Source organism: Emydura macquarii, unplaced genomic scaffold (assembly GCF_026122565.2).
Source record: "Emydura macquarii macquarii isolate MOO-44397 ecotype Brisbane River unplaced genomic scaffold, CSIRO-AGI_Emac_v2 contig_3240, whole genome shotgun sequence".
Classification (NCBI taxonomy): Eukaryota; Metazoa; Chordata; order Testudines; family Chelidae; genus Emydura; species Emydura macquarii.
The window spans coordinates 4,269,507-4,293,925 of record NW_027133377.1 but is presented as its reverse complement, the minus strand read 5'-3'; the positions used below and the strand labels follow the sequence as shown (position 1 = coordinate 4,293,925).

Below are 24,419 nucleotides of genomic sequence, written 5' to 3'. Positions count from 1 at the left end.
AATATAGCTTACTTGTAGCTGAATTATTGATCTGTCTGCCAATTATCCATAGGCATAGATGAAATAAACAACCGGAGACTGATTCTTATTTACACTAAGGCTCCTTTTACATGGCTCTGGCAATGTAAAAAAGTCTCAATGTGGGAATAAATTATATTTACACTTAATTTGAGGCCTCTTTACACTGTCAGAGAATGTAAAGGGTTTTTAGTGTTAATGAGAATAAAGCCTGTTAAGTTTATCATATTTAACTTCTGTCTGGTGTTTTAACATAAAAGTTCAAAGTAATGCACAGAACTATGGAAAGTGCTGTCTCCTCTGCAAAAACTCATAGGTTACATGTATTGGGAACAGTAGGGGCACAGATGTCTAAAGCATTTAAACCATTCTCCTAAGGGAAGATGCTGCTATATCTAGGAGCAATTTGGAGTGGTCTCTGGTTGTGCTGGAGAGGTGATCACTGAGTACAGATAATTTAACATGATAAAATGCTTACAGACATTGGTATGGGCATTTTGCCTTAAGTGTAGATACAGCCTGTGTGTAGAGTACAGACACTGCAAGCCTCCTAGCACTGAAATAAGTTGCATTGTAGACAGTGAGGCACTGCTTAGGCGAGTAGCGTAAAGACACATCAATACCTTAGGGCATAAACAGTACATAGCTCTCTACATGCCCAAGCAGTGCCTCCCTTGTCTACATTGCAATATTTAGCAGTCCCTCTGTCCTGCTGCCTCGCCCCTTGCCAGAGCCTTTCACTGCCAAGTGTAGCTACACACCACAGCGTGTACACAGCCTGCTTTTTACTGCGGCATGAAGTTAGACCTACACACCGCCGCAAGTGCAGGCAATGCCTTATTGCAGAGAGTCTTACAATAAAGTAGACGTCAACACAGTTTCCCTACTGTGTACAGTATGACTTTGTAAAATATGCGAAGGGACCCTGACTGGAACCAGAATCCCAACCTATTCCTCCATGCAGGAGGAAGAATAAACGAGATGAGGGGAGCCACTTGATGCATGCAACATGGAGACATACCCCCTTGCCATGCAATGTTGTGCTCTGGGCACATGCCAAAACTACCAGTTTTGTTACAGGGACTTCACATTGGACTCTTTTTAATGCACCAACTGCACTGGAACCCACCAACGTTGAGGTAAATGTTATTTAACCCGCCAAAACTGGACTTTCAGGGATGCAGGATGGAAAGTGGAAAAAAAACCCATACAGCAGTTTGCCAATTTTGCCATATGGGAAAAATCCCTTTCAGATTCCAAACAAAACTCAGCAATTAGCCTACCCCCAGCATCGTAAGTGATCAAGCTCACCAGATAAGGAGGAGAATAGGTCTGGAACAGAGCCCAAAATGGCTTTTTGACAGTAGCAACAAACAGAATCTCCTCCCTCCCCCCACCAGGTGAGACCCAATCAGCGGGTCGGACCCCATCATGGCCCGCTGCTCAGCAGAAGTGGGAAGGATTGTCTCCTCTAGCTAGATACCATATAATATTGTCATGTGGCAGAGAGGGACAGGGGTGAGACACTAAAGGAATGGCGGAAACAAGACAGAGGCAGCACCTTTCCCTTTACCCATATATACATGCTGCAGGCCAGCAGGAGGGGGATGAAGAACTATGGGATCACATGCAGTACTGCTCCAGCTGCTCATGCCTGAGGTCTCCCCCTCCTTGCCCCACCTGGTGAGAGCAGAGAAGAGTGTCCTCACCGTCCTGGACCCATCAAAGACACACCCTGACTAGCGAGTCAGCATGGTCATTACAGTACAGTTGGTTTTGTTACTATAGTACAAAATGTATAATACTGATCATTTTGATATTCACAACATTTCTCTCTTCAGTTGTAACCCTACATTTTTTTTATATAATGCAAAAATCCTAGTGTGTTCTTCAACTAGAGTATTGGCATCATTGATAGAGCCCTGCACAAATACAAAAACGCGGATCTGCATCCAATCCACATCCGCAAGAATCACCTTGTATCTGACCCGCAATCCACACTCTGTCTTTTAACGGTATCCGCATCTGCACCGCACCTGCAGCAGCACGCTATCTCAGAGTGCCTCTCAGGAGTGTCTGTGTGTGTGCATGTGTACGGTATATAGGATCTCAAAGATGGGAAAGCAGCTGTCTGCAGTTCATAGCCTATGAGGCTGCTTCTCTGTCTTCGAAATCCTATATTCCTCCCCTCCCCATCCCGTATACAGAGAAAGGGGAGGTGATAGCTCACGACAGGCAACAAAATTCCCTATTTTCCTATTGCCACAGTTTAAGCAGCCAAGCAATTAAGCAAACCTCTCCCGACTTTATTGCTGCATCAGGTCAGTTGGAGAGGGAGGCAGCTGCTTCTGCAAAGTAAGTTAGTATGGCTTCCAAGGTGGAAGTCAAACTCAAACAACTTAATAGGACTAAATTGGGAGGCCTATATAATCTTCATCCAAGAATATTAAAGGAACTAGCACATGAAATTGCAAGCACAACAACAAGAATTTTTAATGAATCTGTAAACTCAGGGGTCATACCATGTGGCTGGAGAATTGCTAATCTATTTTTAAGAAAGGAAAAAAAGTGATCCAGGAAACTACAGGCCTGTTATTTTGATCTCAACTGTATGCAATGTCTTAGAACAAATTTTGAAATAGAAAGTGGTTAAGGACATAGAGGTAAACAATAATTGGGATAAAACACAACATGGTTTTATAAAAGGTAGATTGTGCCAGACCAACCAGATCTCTTTCTTTGAGAAGAGAACTGGTATTTTAGACAAAGGAAATGCAGCAGCTCTAATCTACAGGATTTCAGTATGACATTTGATACAGTTCCACATGGGAAATTATTAGTTACATTGGAGAAAATGAGAATTAATGAGAGAACTGAAAGGTGGATAAGGAACTGATTAAAGGGGAGACTATAATGGGTCATGCTGAAAGGTGAACTCATAGGCTGGAAGCAGGTTACTAGTGGAGTTCCTCAGGGATTGGTTTTGGGAACAGCCTTATTTAACATTTTTATTAATGACCTTGCCACAAAAAGTGGAAGTGTACTAATAAAATTTGCAGATGACACAAAGTTGGGAAGCATTGCCAGTATGGAGGAGGACTGGAATATCATACAAGAAGATCTGGATGACCTGGAAAACTGGAGTAATAGATATGGGATGAAATTTAATAGTGCAAAGTCCTGCACTTAGGGACTAACAAGAAGAATTTATTCTATAAACTGGGCTATCTGTTGAAAGTGGAGGAGAAGAAAGACCTGGGTGTATTGGTTGATCACAGGATGACTATGAGCCACCAAAGTGATGCAGCTGTGAAAAAGGCTAATGCAATCTTAGGATACATCGGGAGAGGTATTTCCAAGAGAGATAGGGAAGTGTTAGTACCATTATACAAGGAAATAGTCAGAATACTGCATGCAGTTCTGGTCTCCCATGTTTAAGAAAGCTGAATTCAAACTGGAATAGGTGCAGAAAACTGGTACTAGGGTTATCAGAGGAATGGAAAACCTGCCTTCTGAGAGAAGACTTCAAGAGCTTGGCTTATTTAACCTAACCAAGTGAAGGCTGAGGGGAGATATGATTGCTCCCTATAAATACATCACAGGGATAAATACTAGGGAGGGAGAGGAGTTATTTAAATTAATCCTCAATGTTGATACAAGAACAAATGGATATAAATTGGCCAACAACAAGTTTAGGCTTGAAATTAGATGAAGGTTTCTAAGCATCAGAGGAGTGAAGTTCTGGAACAGCCTTCCAAGGGGAGCAGTGAGGGTTTAAAGACTGAACTTCATACATTTATGGATGGGATGATATGATGAAACTGCCTACAATGGCATGTAGTTGATCTGCAACTACTAGTAGCAAATATCCCCAACAGCCAGCAGTAGGACACTAGATGGGGAGGGCTCTGAGTTACTACAGAGAATTCTTTCCCAAGTGTCTGGCTATTGGGTCATGCCGAAATGCTCAGGTTCCAACTGACTGCCATATTTGGGGTTGGGAAGGAATTTCCTGCCCCAGATCAGATTGACAGAGACCCTGGTTTTTTTTTGGTTTTTTTTTTTTGCCTTCCTCTGCAGCATGAGGCATGGGACAATGGCAGGTTTAAACTAGCGTAAATGGCAGATTACCAGTAACCTGAAGTCTTTAAATCATTATTTGAAGACATCAGTAACTCTGCCAGAGGTTATGGGTCTATTACAGGAGTGGGTGGATGATATTCTGTGGGCTGCAAAGTGCAGGAGTTCAGCCTAGATGATCATGATGGTCCCTTCTTGTCTTAAAAATCTATAATTCCATGAGTCTATGATACATGCAGAGCAGTCTGTTTTTCCCAGCCAAAGATGGGCGTTATCTAGGCTGAGGGGAATTTACAAAAGCCAACAAGGAAAGATTAAGAAAGAGCAAAGGGTTTAAAAAAAAAAAAAAAAGCCTTTGCCCCTGAGTGTATGTGCTTTGTATCTTTGGGGGAAGGAAAAAAAAAATCAATAAATAATTCTATGTTATGAAGACACTGTTTTCCAATCACTTTAATCAATTTGCTAGGCACAGGTACAAACTGCAGCTGGGCCTGTGGTATTACCATGGTTGGGAAACATGTAGGGGACTCAGTTCCAGAGTGGTTGGACCATGTCGTACTGCTCAGAGAGAAGGCAGAAAACTAGGCATGTCATTTAAGGGGCACACTCCAGAAGGACCAAAAGGGGCCTAAGGTTATGTCTACACCGCAGCACAAATACGAATTAGCTTAATTCGAATTACAGAAAGCGATTTATAGAAAGCGCTGCAGACTGTCCACACTACAGTGTTTGTGCTCATTTCTTGTGTCCACACTGGCCAGCCTTAATTCAAATTAGAAAGCAGTGCAATGTGGGAAGCTATCCCACAGTGCAACTAACCATAGAGGCTGTTGTGATGAGTGTCATCATCCCAGGATGCAGCGCTGCTTCCCCCACCGCCAAACAAACAGGAAAAGGATTTTCATGCTGTTTTTTTACTCCCCCGATCACCATTGCTGCAGGCACATGGAACCAGCTGAACTATGCTCTCATTTTGACCATGACAAATACATTGCAGTTTATCCTGGATTACTTTAGAACCGTATGCTGTTTGCCTTTTATGCTCCCACCACCACCCCCTGTATATTGCTTGCCTTTGATTTTGATTCTACAGGTGTGTGTAGAATGTAAGATAAATAACAACGGAGTCAGTTAGTATATTAATACAGTGATACAAATGTTTTCATTTCACTGATGGAAAGCATGATATAATGTATCCACATGTAGCACTTTGAATAAACTCTTAAGAAAGTATCGATTTCCATGATTGGCCACTGAAACAATGTAGCAAAGAATTTCCTTTCACTGCTGGCATTTAAAACGCATTCGCCATGCGGGGAGTGGGGTGGGTGGTGAAATCTTTCAAAGGGACAAACTTTAAAGGGCTAAACTTTCAAAGGGACAAACTGCAAAGGGCTTGCTGGGCAGTTAAAACGCATTCACCACACGGGGAAGGGGGTGGTGAAATCTTTCAAACCCATAAAGGGATAAACTGCAAAGGGCTTGCTGGGCATTTAAAACGCATTCACCACGCAGGAAGGGGGGTGGTGAGACCTTTCAAACCCATAAAGAGTCAAACTGCAAAGGGCTTGTTGTGTGTGTGGTGGGGTGATCGCAGCTTGGATTTTAAACCCATTCACCGCAGGAAATGAAATTTTAAATCTTCCTGGGGCTGCTTTGGTGGAGGGTACTGAAATGGGGCATCATGGGATACAGTCTGGAGGACAATTAATTCGAATTAAGTCCCATTGCGTCCACACTCACACTAATGCGAATTAACTGATGTGCTTCAGGCGCTAATCCACTTGCAGAGGTGGTTTTATTAATTTGATTTTAAAGGCTCCTTAATTCGAATTAACAATGCGCAAGTGTAGATGCGGGAGTAATTAATTCGAATTAAGGGACTTTAATTCGAATTAAGCCACCAGTGTAGACCAGGCCTAAGGTGCAGTTCACTCTTTAGCCATGACAGGGTGTTTTTAGTGGGGTCCTGTAGAGATTTGTTCTTGACCCAATGTTATTCAATATTTTTAGCAACTATTTGGAACAAATTAAAAAATCATTGCTGATAAAAATTTGCCAATGACAAAAATCAGTGGAGTAGTAAATAAAGATAGCGACAAGTCAGTTTACAGAATAATCTGAATCACTTGGCAAGCTGGGCTCATTTGAACAACATGCATTTTAATACATACATCTATAAACAAAGAATGCAGGTCACAGTAACAGAATGGAGGATTGTACTCGGGAAAGCAGTGACTCTGCAAAGGAGTCATGGTGGATAACCAGCTGCACATGAGCTACCAATGGTTCTGGTTAAGAGCTAATGTGACCCTTGGATACAGAAGCGGAGGAATATCAATGAGTAGAGAGGTGATATTATCCAAGTACAGGACATTAGGGAGACAATATTGTGTCCAGTTCTGGTGTCCACACTTCAAAAGGGATTAAAAAGAGCTACAGGAATGATTCAAGATTTTGAAAACCTGCCTTATAGTGAGAAGCTAAAGGAGAGCTATTGAATTTACCCAAGAGAAGATGAAGAGCTGATTTGATCACAGTCTATAAGTACCTACATGTGGAGATGATTTCTGATATTAAAAGGCTCTTTTACCTATCAGACAAAAAGAGAACAAAATGAAATGGTTAGAACCTGAAGTTAGCAATGGTTAGAACCTGAAGTTAGACAAATTCAGACTAGAAATAAGGCACATTTTTAATAGTGAGGGTAATTAACTAGTTGAACAATTTACCTAATGATATGATGGATTCTCTATCACTTGAAGTCTTTAAATCAATGAATGTTGTTCTAAAAGATATGCTGTAGCTCAACCAGAAGTTATGAACTTGAAGTAAGAATAACTGTGTGAAATTCTATTACCTGTGTTATGCAGGTCAGACTGGACTATCATAATAGTCCTTTCCGTTTTTAAAAATCTATGAATCTTTAACAACTGGTGATGATGCTTAAAGTGAATCTCAGTGAAATGAGTTGCCACTTTCAGTCCAGGCCCTATGAAAGGACTCTAATGATAAGACTATCATCACAACTTCATGCTCAAGGCACAGTCTCTGTCTTACCAATGTTGACAGCCCTAGTGTAGCCAGGCCACTGGCTGCCACCAATATTGTAACTCTGTGTCATGCAGCACAACTCTGAGCTGGTCTAATGGATGCAATACTTCAGTACTTAAAACCATTCTGGACACCAACAAACTATCTACACTAGGTCTCCCAATGTTGCTAACACTGATATAGCTGAACCAGTATTAGCAGTAGTGGGAAATCTGGAGACTCTCCCTAGTGAAGACAGGTCCCTGTTGGCAGTCTTAGCAAAGAAGTAAAGGAATAAATGAGTATGTGCAGTGCACTGACCTCTGGCCCACAAAATAGGACTGAAGAATTGTGGCCAGGCACTGCCACTGCCAGCATCACAACTTGAATTTACCACAAATATGTCTTCTCATAACAGATGTATCCTCTGGTCTGGGACATGATTACTGGATTACCATGCCCATAACAAAAAAGCATCCATTTGTAGAATTCTTAGTGTCCTCCAGATTCCTCTCATATGAGCCTGGGAACTCCATCACAGCTGAAGATCAGGAACTTCCAACACTTGTAAGAACCCCTAATCAATTGGAAAAACATTTAAATTACATATATGGGACAGAATAAACCAAGGTCAGAGGATTCTTCTGTTATAAGAAGACATTTATGATAAGATCAAATTGGCTATTCTCCCAGAGAGAATCCTCTGGTCTGGGAACTGATAGTTGGGGAGTATAGTGAGCAGTCCAACCATGAAGAACAGTGGGAGGGAAGAGCAGCATGAAATACAGGAACAGTGGGGAATGGCAGTCTGGAACTGTAAGACCTATTTACCAAATCCAGAATTTGAAGAAGAAGCCATATCCACTTTGTAGTGTCTGGTGAAAGTACATAGAGGTTGCCAAGTAGCTGCACTGCAGGTCTCCTTAAAGGATACTCGATTTGTTTTTCCCCCAAGTGGTAGATACAGATCTTGTTGAGCGTACTCTGAGACTTGAAAGAAGAGATTTCCAATCTTCTTGTAAGTTGCTAGAATGACCCATCTGGAGATGTTCATCTTTGACATTTTGAGGCCCTTGCTTTTCCCATTGTAGGAAACAAAGTATATGATCACCTAAAGGGATTCCTAGCACCTCTCAGCTACAGAAAATTAATGCTTCCCCTGGATTCTATTGGAGACTACTTGCTTTGGCAGGAGTTTGACAGACATACAAGCTTCCTTATTTCTGAGAGATGCAGCTAAGGTGACCTTTATCAGATCTGCATCGAATAAAGGCTTTCCTTAAATTAATTTTTGCCACCACCCCAGGGTGCTCTGGACTGCAGGGATGAGGTGCAAAGATTGGTGCTTAGAGTCCTTCCTAGGATCCCACTTGAAGAAGATCAAGACTTGTAATGGTCTTTTATGAAGAAAGGTCCATTGGACTACAGCTGCACTGGATACTATCAGGCCTAAGAGGTGGAATGCTTCCCAAGTGTATTAGAGAGGTTAGGTTGTTGATTCTGAGACCCTGATCTAAAGGGAGCAGAAGCAACAGACTGGGGCTATGTCTCAGTTTCCAGGTGTATGTAGGAGAAGCCTGGAGGGCACCAGGAAGCTTACTAATCAGTGAATATGGTAACCCTCCAGTCAATTACTAGATTGGAGGAGTCTCTGTGAAAAATTAGATTACAGGCTCCAGAACTACCAAGCTAATATTTTTCACAAGAATTATATTCTCTTATAAATTTAATCAAAATAACACAATTAAAATTATTTAAACCTATTGTTACTCTTGTCTCAAGGTCAGCTCTTGGTAATAACACCATCACTTAGCACTCATAGAGTGCTTAATATGTCGAAGTGGTGTACAAACAGGGAAATACTTAGCTGGTATAAATCAACAACGCTTAATGTGAGTGTACACCATCTAAGATCTATTAAATCTCCCCAATACTCCATGAGATAGGTAAACTGATGTATAAGTGACATGCTTGCTCTCAAAATATTATGCTGTTTTTATCAGGATAGAGATGATAAGCAAACAGGAATTTAGATGTGCAGCTTATGTAAGTGCTGAAAGTTCTATGATTTCTATGCTATTACCATACTGCTGTTACTTCACTTTATAAAGGATCACACATGCTGACAGTTACAAGTACATACCAAAAAACAACTGATCGAGATTAGACAAGCAAAAGAGTTAATGATCCATTTTTAGCTGAGAAAATTCATAAATGCATAAGATAGACAGAACAAATGACCAGGTTGTATTGTAAAAGGCATTTAGAAGTTCTAGTGAGACTTGGTGGGATTGTAAAATTATTGATCATAACAGCACAAGTCATGGACATTCTGTGAGAAAGCAACTGCAAGAGGGAACAAACTATACCACAAAGGAACCAAATGCAATAGAGCTGAAAGCAAAAGTTCTGAACTTGGACACACATTTCCAATTGGTTAACAACAGAGTGTTAAATGGCCTTTCAGGTAGGACAAGGATTTTGCATGTGTTAGTTCTGTTAGAAACCACTTTGTTTGTACAAGGAATAAACAAAAGTAACACTGCAGGGGATAAATTCACTGGTTCCTACTCAAGATCAGGCTTCTGATAAAAGTAGATCAATACAGCATGTTAGGACTATTAATGATCTACAGGCTAGAAATGTCAGTATATGCAGACATCAGTAAGTAACCCACTTTTCTCTTTAAAGGTGATCAGATGTATGAATATTGTTGTCAGTCTTCCTCTGAAAGTCCTTCCCATGTGTAAATGTCAAGATTGTATCTCAGAAAGCTGAGTTCAGTCAGTAGTATATCATTAGAGTAGGCGAATGTCTACAAATAAGCATGAGGAAAGCATATATCTGTGCTGCACAATAGTCTGGGATATGTTCCTCAGCCTCAGAGGCCGAGATATAAGAAGAAGATACTTAGGCTCTATGCCATTCCCATTACTCACTAACCAAAATTACAAGACTCCAACTTTTCTGAACAAAATTCCAAATTTTAAAATTCTTAATATTTTGATTGCTTAATACTTCAAGATAAAAAGATTTAAACTTACTCTCTCCATCATAACACTGGGTTGATTCCTACAATTATTCTCCATCTCTCTTTTGGTGATATAAACATGGATTTCCCCTGTGTCTTTGCCATTTTCATACACCTGAAAATAAGTAATTAAATTCCAGTTAATTGTGCTATAGAAATCAACAAGGCATTGGCAGTCACTGATTCTGTCCCTAACATCCTGGGTTACATTACCCAGAATCTTCAACATTTCTTTGCAGCTTCCTCTTCATTTTAGTTAAAGGCCAAGAGGGATTGGGACAACATCAGTGGTTGTCACCACACATTGAAAAATGATATGATCTTTTGATAATTTAGTTCACGTCTATGTATTGTGCTAATATTTGAGCCAGTGAGTTTGGAAAAAAAATGTATAGGCATTTCCTGCCTATATGTTGGAAGGCTGGTTAATACCTTTGAGTAAAATTTTCAAAAGTGTGTAAATGATTTAGGAGCCTTAATCTTATTGAAAATTAGATTGTGGCTCCTAAGTCACATAGGTACTTTTCATAATTTTACCCTTTCTCTTTCAAATATTAAACTAAAACAATCTTTTTGTGCAAAATCTACAGATCATCAATTATTTGTAGAAATTATTTGGCAAATAAATTTTAAAAATGAAAAATGAGAGAATCGTAAGTAAGTTGCAGACAATTCTGTTTCGTTTCTGTTTCTGTGTTGAAGTTTGTTTCACTATCTAAGGTAAGTATAGCTAAATATATAATACAGCTTTACAATATACAGTGGAATGCACACATGCCCCTGAACAAATGCCATCATGTTTTATGTTCAAAAAGCCAAAAGCCAGCCAATCCCACAGGATGGATCCACTCAAGTAAAATGCCATACACTTCTGACTGCTGGAGATTCACAAAAGGATACTCCATTCTTGGAGCAAGAAAAGAAACAGGAGAAGAAGGAAAATGTATGAATAATTTAAGGTATTTCCTTTTGTTAAAAGGCTCTTTCTGTGCTCCTAGAATGTCTATGACATCACAGCAGTCACTTAATTTTGCCTCTAACTCTGATACACTGAGAGAAAATGTTAGAAAACAGAGGAAATAATTTTATGGGGATAATATTATAACTCTAGTTTGCATGGAAATGTCTTGCTATAGGTTCCATGCAGCTAGGGCTGAATAGAAAAGAAAAAAAGAATGAATGAAACTCAGAAGGTAAAAAAGAAATGTGATTTTGTTGTTGATTACTTTCCTTTCCTAATGGCCTTTTATAGCTGCAATGCTCTCTCTTTCTCTCTCTCTTTACATGGATGCCAAAAGGGTAAATATAGCATTTCAAATGTTTGCATTCTGTGAGAACAGTGGGATCGATTTTATTTTACATCACATTACAAATGATAGGTACTACCATCTTGTCACTGCAGTTACTCTCATATATTTGTGTTATACTTTGTGACAGGGTTAGACCTGATGGCTACAGGAGAGTAGTAGAGGGGGTCTATATTAGCCCCAGAATGAACAAATCCCTGTTCCCTGGGTGATCCAGCTGGGGCCACTCTAGGGCAATTAGGCCAATTAAGCCAGCTGAGGCCTATCAAGGAGCTTGCCCCAGCAGTTAAAAGCCTCCCTGTCAGGCAGATAGGGGCAGCTGGAAGGGAGTTAAGAGAAGGAGTGGCTAGGCTAGGCTAGGCTAGGCTAGGCTAGGCTAGGCTAGGCTAGGCTACAGGACTTGGAGCAACCACTGCCACCTATTACAACCCCAGAGGTACCAGAGACGAGAGGGGGGGATACCTTTTTGGCTACGGCCAGGGACCCAAGGCCCAGGCCTGAGGGAGAACCCCTCCCCACCCAGTTCCAGGAAGCAGACGGCGAGCAGTGGGGCCAAAGAGAGGTGACCCAGGGAAGGGAGTGAGTCATGGACTTTTGAAGACTACTCCCCTGGGTCGGGGCCCGGGGCAGAGGGTGGGACCGGGCCCCCCCCCTGCTCCCACCCAGGCACGCCATAGGCCTAGCCGAAGAGGGCACAGTACCCACGAGAAGGCTAAATTAGCCGCCCGCGCCACAACTTCAATAAAGTCACATGCCTCCAAACCAATCCAATACTACTATATTGTATCCTAGGATGGAACAAAGCTCTCAGCCACACAAAGTAGAAAAATAAAATGGAGTTAATGATGAAAGCAACTATGAAAGGGAAATAATAATAATAATAACAACAATAATAAAAAGTTAATGGTCATATCCATACATTATATTCTCTAAGTCCATTATCATTGGCTTTTTCTAAGTTGAGAAATATAAGGAATATGCTATTGATGTTGCTTTCTCTGACATTGTTAGAGTATCTAGAGATGCTTGACACAATGGAATAAAGCATCCCTAAAGAACAGCATGATGTTAGTGCCAGCTGCCAACCTGAGACAAATCAGTGATACTATTGGACAACATACAAGGCCCACATTAGTTCCCTCCACCACCACTAAACAAACTGTTAAAAGTTCTGTTAAATTTCACAGTAGGTGTTACACTAAGGCACTGAGCAATACCTATTTCCTATATTAGAGCCAAAACAATTTCCCACTCAGGTGCAGAGAAGCGTATAGAGCTATAATAACTCAAAGATGGAGGGAATGAAAATGAAAGGGCTGAACCTGTGGTTTACTGTCCCTTTGTGTAACAAATACCAGGATTTCCCTTAAAAAACTGGCTGCAGGTTATTTAGGAAATTTAAAACAAACCACTCTTGAGCTAGATATGACCGTGTGCCCCTACTACACTGATCCACATTCTTGAACACTCCACTTAACAGTTTTTATTTTGAACTAATAGGAGGATCCCATCAGCAACACAGAAAATGAACATTTCTCCCTTTTCAGCGCTCTCCATCTTCTTCCTGCATCTCTGTATTTTCCCTTTCATCTGACAGCACTGGGAATGAATGTCAATTAGATAAAACTTAGTCCACCTCCAACCAGTCACTTTTAAGGTAATTAATTTAATACAGGTCTTAAATTTATTCAGGTAATGTTTGGGTTAGCTACTTTCAACACTATTTGGTATCCATATGTACAAAAGAAAGCAGGCATTTCAACAGGCAGTTCTTCCTCTCTTGGACATTCATTCAGAAAAGTACTTAAGCACCTGCATCTCTATTCCAAACAGAATTTAAGCATATGTTCAACATTAAACATGTGCTTTAGTTCCATTGATTCAAATGGGATTTAAGCACATATCTAAAGTGAAGCACATGTTTAAGTGCTCTTCTGAATAGGAATATTTTATTGAACTGGTGCCTATACGTAAATCACAAAGAAACCTTGAAAGCTATAAAAAGCTACAGGCAGGTACTCCAAGTCTAGGATTAAGTTTGGTGTTTTAGAAGCCGTTATTAAAAAAAAAAAAAAAAAAACACATAACAAAAAGAAATGAAGATAGTTTATCTAGATATCACAAACCAACATGGATGCTTCAGATACTAGGAAACTGTCACATAAAGCCTATGACACTTCAAGATCATCACTCAGGTTTTAATGCCTTAAGTGTGGTTAAAAATCTAGCTGTGGTGGAAGAGCAGATTTTTATACCCTACACAACATTGCTCAAAATGCCATGCAGACCACCCTGGAAGTTTCTCTCTGTAAGTGCTACAGACCAAAAGCAAAATTTAGGGATGTTGAACTGTTCACAAAGAGAAACTTGTAATAGATTCAAAAGGCATGAAGCACAAAAAAGGGATGCACAAAACTCACTGTTTGACATCTCAAATATGTTGTTGTGATGTACACATATATTTATTTGTTCTTATCTAAGCAGTCTAAGGGAGATGTAAAATAAATGATATAGAACAACATTCTGCCACCTGTACATACTTTGAGTAGCACCTACACCACAAGCAGTCCCAGTGAAATCAATGCACAGGATCTGGACCTTAATGAGAAGCTATCTAATCAAAATCAATTACAAATCCAGGCCCGCTGACGGGGGGAGCAAAGGGGGCAATTGCCCAGGGGCCCGGCAATTTAAAAGGGCCAGGACGGATGGGAGGGTAGATACATATCCTCCTCTCCTCCACACCTTTCCCTCCCCCGAGGCCCTCGCCGCTCATGCCCTCTATCCCTCCCCTGAGCCCAGCTTATTTATTATGTGCTATGCAGGTTCCCAGGCGGCTGAAGAAGTGGTACCTGCTACTCAGCTTCCTGGGGTCATCAGTAATTTCCCGGGGGAGTCCAAGAGACCTGGAAAGCTGAGTAGCAGATACCACTTCCTCAGCTGCCCAGGAACCTGCATTGGCACATGATAAATAAGTAAAAACTTCTGGTGGAAGCCCACTTGGACTTCAGCCATCCTTTTCTGGGGGGGGCATTGACCGTTCTGTCCTGGGGACCGGAATTGTTGTCAATGGGCCTGTTCACATCACACATACACATAAGCACACAACTTCAGTACTGAAATGCAGCCACTTCTGAAGAAAAGACATCTGGCAGATGGACAACCAATGCAAAACATGCTGTAGAAAAGGCTATGGAGAGGAGTTTTTTTGACAAAGATCACTTATACTGGGATAAAATACTCCCATTATGAAAAGGGTTATGGAATTTTATTGTCCATGCAGAGCAGGCAGTGCATTAGTTTTGAAGGTCCACCTAAAGGAACATTATAAAGCAAACTGCATCATACTTATTATTTATATATGGGTGAAGGGCTAAACTGACCCAGCCAAGATGTGATCTTATGGTTCTAAGTACTCAAGGTATTTGATTGTCATTGACCTTCTGTGAGGGTTAAGCTCCTAAATCACTTTGGAAAATTTTACCTGTAATCATTAAAATTGGGTGGCTGGTTGCTGTGGGGAGGAGAAATCAACTGTAGCGGCATCAACCCCTTAAATGGCACATAAATCCAAGGAATATGTCATATAGACAATTCAGAATTAAACAGTCTGCACTCTGCAAAGCAACAGCTACACTCCCTATGACAAATGACATACAAACTTGGCATTCCATAGAAATAAATAATGGTGTTTTAAAATAATCTAGCCTAGGAGTGCAAGCAGAAGGATTAAAGCAAACTATGCTTGTTAAAAAATATTTTAAGAATGCCTTGTGTACAGTACTTATTTCAGCCCAAATAAGACTATTTTTCTAAGATGCTCTTTAATTAAAAGTATATGATTTGGTCATATATGGATTTAATTAAGAGTTAGGCTGCACACATACAAACCTTGAGTCAATGACAATTTAAGATGTATAGCAAGACCTGTCATCATTTGGGATAGAGTTGGGCAAGTATTTACTGGTTACTGAAAATCAAACAGATTTTTGACTCTCAGATTAATCTAATGTTAGCAACAGGAATGCAGCCTTTTTATAATGAAATAGTAGTAACTATACATCAAAGGCAGGAGAGTTGTGTTGAGCAGAATAAAACAAAACACTTCTCATCAACGGTAACCACATTTCCCCCCATTTATAAATTAAAGGTCTGACCCTGGAAACCTTTACTCACATGAGTAATCCTTACATGAGAACTCCTACTGAAGTATATGACCAAGCCCTTAAAAACAATCATAAAAAATACGGGCAAGAAATATAGGCATTAAAAATTTGTAGTTACAATTCATAAGGGTTTATTGGAATAGATATTTTAGAATTAAAATTTCTGTAAAAATAAAGCTTTTGTTGTACAATATTGTACAAATGCTGCTATAAGAAAATGCTCCTTGGGCCCAATTCCTGTTCCCATTGACATCAATGGCAAAACTTCATGTGGTTTATGTCTAAAAGCAGTTTATGTACTGCCTGATGTTTGTGTGGAATATAATTCATACTGCTAGCATGCCTAGTGCAAAATATAATCTCATATAGTCCTCTTCCTACTCTGACTTACTACAATGAAAAAATTCCAGAGTACATCACTTAAAAATAATAATAATAGTAATAATAATAATAAAAATAATAAAGTTATTTTTCAATTGATCAATATAAAAATGGTGTCCAGTAATATCCCCAAGGATGCTGTAGGCTATAACAGTTTAAGAAGATACAGGAGGTAGGTAAATAAAGTTATGGGTGCTGAAGTTAACAAAGTTCCTGGCAGCTACTCTCAGTTTGCAGCTCTGAGATGAAAATCACAAAAAATATTCCTGCTGACTTACTTCTCATCATAAAGGCATAGCTGATATAGTGTTAGTAAAATGATTGCAAAAATATTTACTCCATATTTAGACCAAATAGTATAAGCCCAATACACTGAAGAGAGTCAGCAAACAAATATTTTGAAAATATCCCGAGTGTTATCATTGCATCTTGCTAAATAAGATTTTTTTTTTTTAAGAATTAACAAAAATGTAAAAGCTGTGTATCATTCTGTAACTATCTAGAGCATGAGGCTAAACAAGTCCCAAGACAAGTTAAACATACTGAAGTTTTGGGATTTTTTTTTAGGTTTCTTGTTGTTATTCAATGATGATCACATCTTTTTGCTTATTCAATATCCATTGAGTCTATGTATCCATAAATCTGGAATGAAGAAATGGCCAATTATAAAGGGGTAAAGAAATGTACTAAAATAGCTAGAGCCCTCAACGATTTGTATGCTTTGGTACAGAAAATGTTCCTGGATATAGAGGAACAAACTTTTTTTAAACAATAAATGGACTATGGATATATATTTAGGTTGAATATGTATAATTTCTTATTCGCATATGTGAAGATACGTTACTCTTTTTCAGAGTACACACTGTAGAAAACCTGCCTATGATGCATGAAACATTTATTAATGTATCAATGAAGTTGTTTCACGGTACTGGTTAAAATATACGTAGAAAAATTATAGTTTTGTGCAATAATCATGTGTAACACAAGTATAAAGCATGTGTTCACTTTTGGAGTTTAACATGAAAAGTACTATATATGAGGATGCGCAAGAAGGAAAATTTTCGGAAACATCAAAGAGGTAAAGAGCAAATTAGCTGCTGTGTAGAAGATCAATCTCCCTGAGACTGAAACCTCTAAGCTAGGGGTTTGCACCAGTGGAGTTATATCAATGTAGCTACACTAGTGCAAAAAACCTCAGTGTCGATCAGCCCTGTATGTGTTTGTGTCCATGGCAATAAAGTTCATTGATTACATTTAGATCAGAATACTGGTTACATTTTTGGATCATCTGCTTTTCTTGTTGGCTTCCCAGCAATAAATTCACAGGGCATCTACAAACCTGTCAAAGAATGCAGAGAAAAAATCTGCCTCATTATAAAAGGCATTGCATGGGAGCTAATATTCCAAACTAGATGCAGGATTCTGATATAGGTTATCAACTTAGTAATACACCTGCTGTACATTAATAAGTTAGAATCAAAGGAAAGGTCATATTTTCTTGAATATAAACAGTGAATTATGGGTGGTCTTTACATTAGAAAAATGCATTCAGGTAACTCTCAAAACCAGGCCTATTCATGAAATGGCCTTTATAATACTGATGGGTTAGTATCACAAATGTTATCTCAGGGCAGTGACTGTGCCATGGGTTCAAGCTCCCAAAGGACTACAGTAAAAGGATTAGCAGGGGAGAACCACCATTAGAAATATCATTAAGTTTGGAGACTCTAGGCACACACAAGGAAGAGTGACCACAAGTAATGCAGTCACAAATTATCAACGGTCCTTTTATTAACAATTTCATTAAGCAGATGAATAATGCCAAAACTATTGACATACACAGAAATGGAAAAAAAACATAAGATGTCCAGTATTAATGATTTCATACTCTCATCCTGTGAGGAAACACTGAGATGGATAAGAGGATCATCAGGTGGGTGTTTCCTGATGGGCTTCCCTACCCACTTAGGCTAGGCAACGCCTTTTATCCTGAGTTTCTTTTCACCCACTATACTCATACTTATGCATGAGAGTGTCAACCCCTTTTCCTTATTTGTTCTTCCACACCCCATGAATTTTAGGGTGCCCCATTTCTCAGACGCTAGCTCCTGAGTTTCCCTTATTTTCATTAACATCTACATCAATGAATTACCAAAGTAATTTAAGGTTATTACAGAATTCCCTGAAATTTTACTACTGAGCATCTTGCTGTATTAACTGGTACATTGAAGTATATTTTCCAGTAGAATGCAGCATAGTTTCCAGAACATCACCATTTAACACATCTTTTACTGTAATCTTACAATTTACTGATACAGGGTTATCCCTCAGACAACTAGTCATGTCAACCTGTTTCAGGCCTTGAGACCCTCTATGGCCAAAATAAATATCTTATATGCCTAAACTTGTAGGCCTTGCATCACAGCCTTCTCTTACTTATATACCTAGCACACACTCATCAGTGATACATACTTGTTAGTCCTATATCCCTGTGGTGTGATCCTTTTTGTTCTTAAGCTCTTACACCTACAACTCAAATCTCATCAAGTACTTACACATTGATTACATGATTATATATGTGATTAGCTACAAGTGATACATAGGACAAGTATTTGCCTACCTGACAAAAAGTTTCAGTTTAAATGTTTAGCAACTATATCAATACCTATATTGAATTTTGTGGAAGTCAAAAAGTACATCTTGAGATGACTGAACTATGAATGGAAAACTGACACAATAATCAAATAAACAAAGCTCTTATAATTAAAGTATGTTGCATCTCTGACATATTGGCAATGTGCCTGTGTGCTGTATGTGCAGAGTACTTCTAGTCCTACAAAGCTGTTGGAGCATTTATTGAATTGCAGTTCCAATTTTTTATGTTTTCTGTGTAGACTTTCAGAGAGGCACAGTATTGCTACTTCAAAGGCATTGCAAATGAGTTTTGATGTGACACTTGCAAAGTCCTGCATCCACACTGGCAATTAATTACAATTTCAAAATTAACCACCCAAATCCATTTGCTGTTTAGTGCAGCAAGTCCAAAAGCAAGTCCCATCAGACTCCTTAGGAATTTTACAAGGGTAATTTTTGCTTAAAAAACCTCAATACAATTTGTTTTCCAGAAAAACAGAATGTTTTACCATCTGTAAAACAACCATAAGGACTCATATACACATATACATACACATACATAACACATCGACTATGTCCACCTGAGGAGTAAATCCTCACAGCCACTTAAGTTTTAAAAGTATTCTTTTAGTTTTAAAAACAGTATTTGCACATAGGGATCCAGTGTCTTGAAACGGCAAACCACATTTTGCTTTTGCTTCACATTACCAGTGGCTAAACAGTAATTTTAAAAATAAACATATTTAATGAGTCTAAAGTGGTTGCAGTGACCACAGTCAGTGTCCACTGGACTTCACTTATTTTAAGATGCAAGCCATCATAGAACCCCTAACACTGCCACATTTTTTATAAGGACAGCACTGTATCTTCCAATGTTATTTTTTGTGTAAATGTGTTTTTTTAATGAATAGAGTATTGTAAGCCAATTTGAAAGGAAAAGAAGCACAGATGATATCACAAGAGTTAGAATCATACAAGTGACCTCATCAGAGGAAGGGAAGAAACATTCTCTCTGTTATATATAAAGTATTACCGAACTGACATAAGCTAAATTGATCTAGCACTCAAACTGAAATAAGTGTTTGCACAAGACAGTTGCACTGATTTAGCTACATCTCTTGGAATAGTTCTAACTGATTTAGTTAAATTGATAAAACCAGTGTGTGCAGACTAGGCCTAATTTATCTGAAGCTGCCTCAGATCTTTCAGGATTTTCCATTAGAGTGCCACAGAATCAGGGTCCAAAATTTAGGTTCAGCTTTCAATGGAGTCCACAAGGTCTAGCCTACAGTAATTATAAAGAAGTAAAACTATAAATGCTGAGGAAGCCCTGGTTTCTCTCCCTTAGACCAAAGTAAATCAGGAATAACTCTATAAAGGAGTTTTAAGTGGAGTACACCTGATGTAAATGAAATGGGAATCAGAACATATATCAATTTAGAAGGACAAATTGGAAATTTTTAAGGGCACGGATCAAAGCAGCAATGAGTGTTCCACACCACCTCCACCAGGATGCAAATTAAATGAATGGGAGCCTTTCTATTGAATTAAATGGTTTTGGATATGGTCAGCAAAGGGCCTACGGTCAGGCATCATTTTCGGAGGGTCAAAAATAATACATAACATACATATGTAACCCAAGAGTAAGACTTCATTAGGATGGTTTTCTTTGGAGAAATGAGTTTTAACTATGGTTCGCAGCAACTATATGTAGCCTCTGTCAAGTCTGCTCTTCCACATTTGCTATATACATTGTCATGGCATCAGACATCTTTATGCAACGCTGTAATCTATAATAGCCTAAAATAATCTATGGGCATCGCTAGGAAACTTAAAAGAGCCCTTAAACTTCATGGAGCCTATTTTTTTTAAAGTTAGTTAAAATGCATATATGCTTTGATCCCCACTCTTTACAGCTGGCTAATGGAATATAACTGGTAACTAAATTCTAAGTTTTACACACTTTCCTTTGTTGTTTATTTTAAGTTTGAATATTGATTATTAAAGAACAGTTCCTTGGAAGAACTGTATTATAAATAATGAAGAAACAGAATTTTCATTTTGAATAATGATTGCACAACACCTTTAAACAAAGGAGAATTTGGCTGGCTGGCCAAATGAAGGGAACAGTGCATTATGGCTGGAGGGTGGGAGTGGAAATGTCAAACTGCTGCAAAAGGGGACAAGGAGTCAGCTTGGCGACACATCCACTGGGAGCTGGATGGGCAGAAGGGCTTAAAAGGGGCAGCCCTGTGTGTAAAGCCCCCTTTTACATGGAGCAGACTTGTGGCCTGATTAAAACCGTAACAAATATCTCCTATCCTTCTTTCAGTATAGTGGGACAATACAGGTATTTAAGAACAAATATAATTCACAATTCAAAGTAGGTAAGAATGATTACTTACCTTGTAACTATTGTTCTTCAAAATACGTTGCTCATGTCCATTCTGAATTAGATGTGTGTGCATCACATGCACCAGTGCTGCAAATATTTCCCCTAGCGGTATCTGTAGAGATGGCTCTAGTGCCCTCTGCAGTGGCATGCGTATGTGCCTGCATATAGGCCACTGCCGACCCCCTCACTTCCAGCTCCTCCTTGCCAGAACTCTGACAGAGGGGACCGAGGGTGGGTTGTGGAATGTACATGAGCAACACATCTCGAAGAACAACAGTTATGAGGTAAGTAACCATTCTTTCTTCTTCGAGTGCTTGCTCATGTTCATTCTGAATTAGGTGACTTACCAGCAGTGCCTCTGGAGGTGGGCAGGAGTTCATGGCTGTGAAAATTGAAGCACCACTCTGCCAAACCCAGTGTCATCCCGAACTTGCTGCGTGATGGCATAATGGGACGTAAATGTATGTATCGAGGACCATGTAGCAGCTCTACATATGTCCTGAATGGGTACATGTGCTAGGAAGGCCACTGAAGATGTCTGTGCCCTTATGGAGTGGGCAACCAGGGGAGCCAGGGGCATGAACCTGCTTGCTCGTAACAGGCTTAAAGACAGGCCGTAATCCAGGATGACATTCGCTGGGACGACACCAGACACCCCTTCTTCCGGTCAGCAATCACAACAAAGAGCTGCATGGAGTGGCAAAAGGGTCTGGTTCTGTCAATATAGAAGGCCAATGCACTTCTCACATCAAGGGAATGGAGACACCTCACCTCATTGGAGCTGTGAGGCATTGGATAGAGCAGTGGTTCCCAACTTGGGGTCCACAACTCCCTTTGGGGGGCGCCAAAGATCACAGGGGGTCCGTGAGGTTCCTGTAATATTGAGGTCCGGTCGAGCCACTCTGAGCTCTGTGCTGGCCTGGCGCAGCAGCCCCCATGAGCCCCAGGCCTGCTAGGCACTCAGTTGCAGCAGAGAAGCAGCCCCCCATGAGCCACAGCTCTGAGCTCCCTGCCACTGGAGCAAAGGAGCAGCCCCACCCTAGGGAGCAGCAGCCCAAGCCACTCGCGCCAGAGCACCCCCCGAGCCCCGCGCCTCCTGGGTGCAGCAGCTCCCCTGTTCCCGAATCCTGCGCCGGCAGGAGAGGAGGAGCAGCTCCACTGAGTGAGCTGTAGCCCCAAGCTCTGCATTGAGGAGCAGCACTCCCCCCCTCGCGAGGAAGCAGCAGCCCAAGCCCTGCTACCAGAGCTCCCCAGTGCTCCGTGCCTCCTGGGTGCAAGCAGCTCCCCCGAACCCTGCACCTGCGGGGGAGGAGAGACAGCCCCCCGAGTTGCACTCCTGTTGGGCTCTGCGCCAGCTGGAGCTGTGGAGCAGCCCCTCCAGGTAGCAGCAGCCTCAAGGTTCGTGCCGGCCAGATCGGAGTAATTTAGTATTATTATTATCATTATTTGTATTTATAGGGGTTATATGTGTTTATGGCTAGTGAGGGGACAGGTTGGGGGGTGGGAGGGTGTGTATTTTTCCTAGTGTTAACTAGGGAGGCTTTCACTCAAAAAGGTTGGGAACCACTGGGATAGAATACCTGCAGGAAAATGTCCTGGTTGACATGGAAGTAGGAAACAACCTTTGGTAAAAACGCTGGGTGAGAGGGAAGCTGCACTTTGTCTTTGAAGAAGACTGTGTATGGAGGCTCTGAGGTCAGGGCTTTTAACTCAGAGACCCTCCGTGTGGAGGTGATCGCCACCAGGAATGCTACCTTCCATGATAGATGCATGAGAGAGCAGGAAGACAACGGTTTGAATGGCGACGTAGTAAGCCTTGAGAGGATGAGGTTCAGATCCCATTGCGGAACTGGGTACCGCAGTGGAGGAAAAAGCCTCTCTGGGCCTCTGGGGAATCTGAATGCCATTTAATGGGAAAAAACCATTCTACTTTGAATTGGAAGGTAAAAGGCTGATATCGCCGCCAGATGCACCTTGACAGATGAGAAGGCCAGACCCTCCTGCTTCAGATGCAGCACATAGTCCAGGATCACCTGTATAGGGGGTTTTGTCATGCCACACAGCAGGTGAAACGCTTCCATTTGGCCAGATAAGAAGGCTTCCTAATTTCCAACAGGACCTTGTGAACTTGGGCTGAGCAGTGATGCTCTTCCCTGTTCAGCCATGAAGCATCCACGCTGTCAGGTGCAGCGAGGCCAGGTCCGGGTGGAGCAGCTGGCCCTGGTCCTAGTAGAGGTGGTCTGGTCTCAATGAGAGTGACCATGGGTGGGCTACCAAGAGCTCCAACAGCATCCCAAACCAATGTTGCCTGGACCATGCCAGGGCTATCAGGATGACCCATGCCTTGCCCCTCTTGATTTTCACAAGGACTCTGTGTATGAGAGGTATTGGGGAAAAAGCATATATGAGATCCTTCGACCATGATAGGAGAAAAGCTTCCATGAGAGAGGCATCCCCTGACCCTAGGAGGGAACAGTATCGAATGCACTTCGTGTTCTCCCTGGTTGCAAAGAGGTCCACCTGGGGAGTTCCCCACCTTTGAAAAATGCGGTCCACTACCTCCTGGCAGAGAGACCACTTGTGGTGAGAGCAAAAGGATCTGCTCAGATGATCCTCTAGCTTATTCTTCAACCTGGGCAGATGAACTGCCTGTAGACAGATGTTGTGGCTCACACAGAGATCCCACAGACACAAGGCTTCCTGACAAAGGGCAGAAGACTTGGCTCCCCTTTGCCTGTTGATGTAGTACATGGCAGCTGTGTTGTCCATCAGGACTATATCACTTTGTTGGAAAGGTGCGGCAGGAACACCTTGCAGGCCAGCCAAATCGCCCTGGGTTCTTTGATGTTGATGTGATGAGTGAACTCTTTCCCTGACCACAGACCTTGAGCCTTCAAGGCACCAAGATAGGTACCCCAGCCCACATCCAAAGCATCTGATACCAATGACAGAGTCGGTCTTGGGACTCTGAAAGGTACTCTCACCATTACGTGTCTCGTCTTCATCCACCATGACAGGGAGGTAAGTACGTGGGTGGGGATCACGAGTACTCTGTCCAAGGAGTGTCTGGATGGGGAATAAACTGTCGCCAGGCACATTTGTAGCTAAAGAAGTTGCATCCTGGTGTGCCGAACCATGTACGTACAAGCTGCCATGTGCCCCAGGAGGCTGAGGCACACCCTCGCCGTGGTGAGGGGGTGGATCGTTAGTCGGGCTATAAGTGAAATGGTGAATACACGTGATGCAGTGGAAAGGCCAAACAGGAGGACTGCGAATTGGTAGTGCTGAGCACCCACCGTAAACTACAGGAACCTCCTGTGGCCTGGGAAAATCGCGACATGTAAATAGGCGTCCTTCAGATTGAGGGTGGCATG

At 41.1% G+C, this 24,419-nt stretch overlaps 1 protein-coding gene and 1 long non-coding RNA gene across 2 annotated transcripts in view; one reads left to right on the top strand and one right to left on the bottom strand.

The window, feature by feature from the left end:
- DCDC1 (doublecortin domain containing 1) overlaps positions 1-24,419 on the bottom strand; it is a 383,998-nt gene that overhangs the window by 197,108 nt on the left and 162,471 nt on the right. The window contains exon 12 of the mRNA XM_067532113.1: positions 10,176-10,277. Within this exon, the coding sequence (XP_067388214.1) occupies positions 10,176-10,277 (102 nt within the window). The remainder of the gene's footprint in view (positions 1-10,175; positions 10,278-24,419) is intronic.
- LOC137142680 (uncharacterized) lies at positions 11,844-16,780 on the top strand. The gene is made up of 3 exons (XR_010916990.1): positions 11,844-11,905; positions 12,970-13,126; positions 16,584-16,780. It is a non-coding gene; the product is annotated as an uncharacterized lncRNA (long non-coding RNA).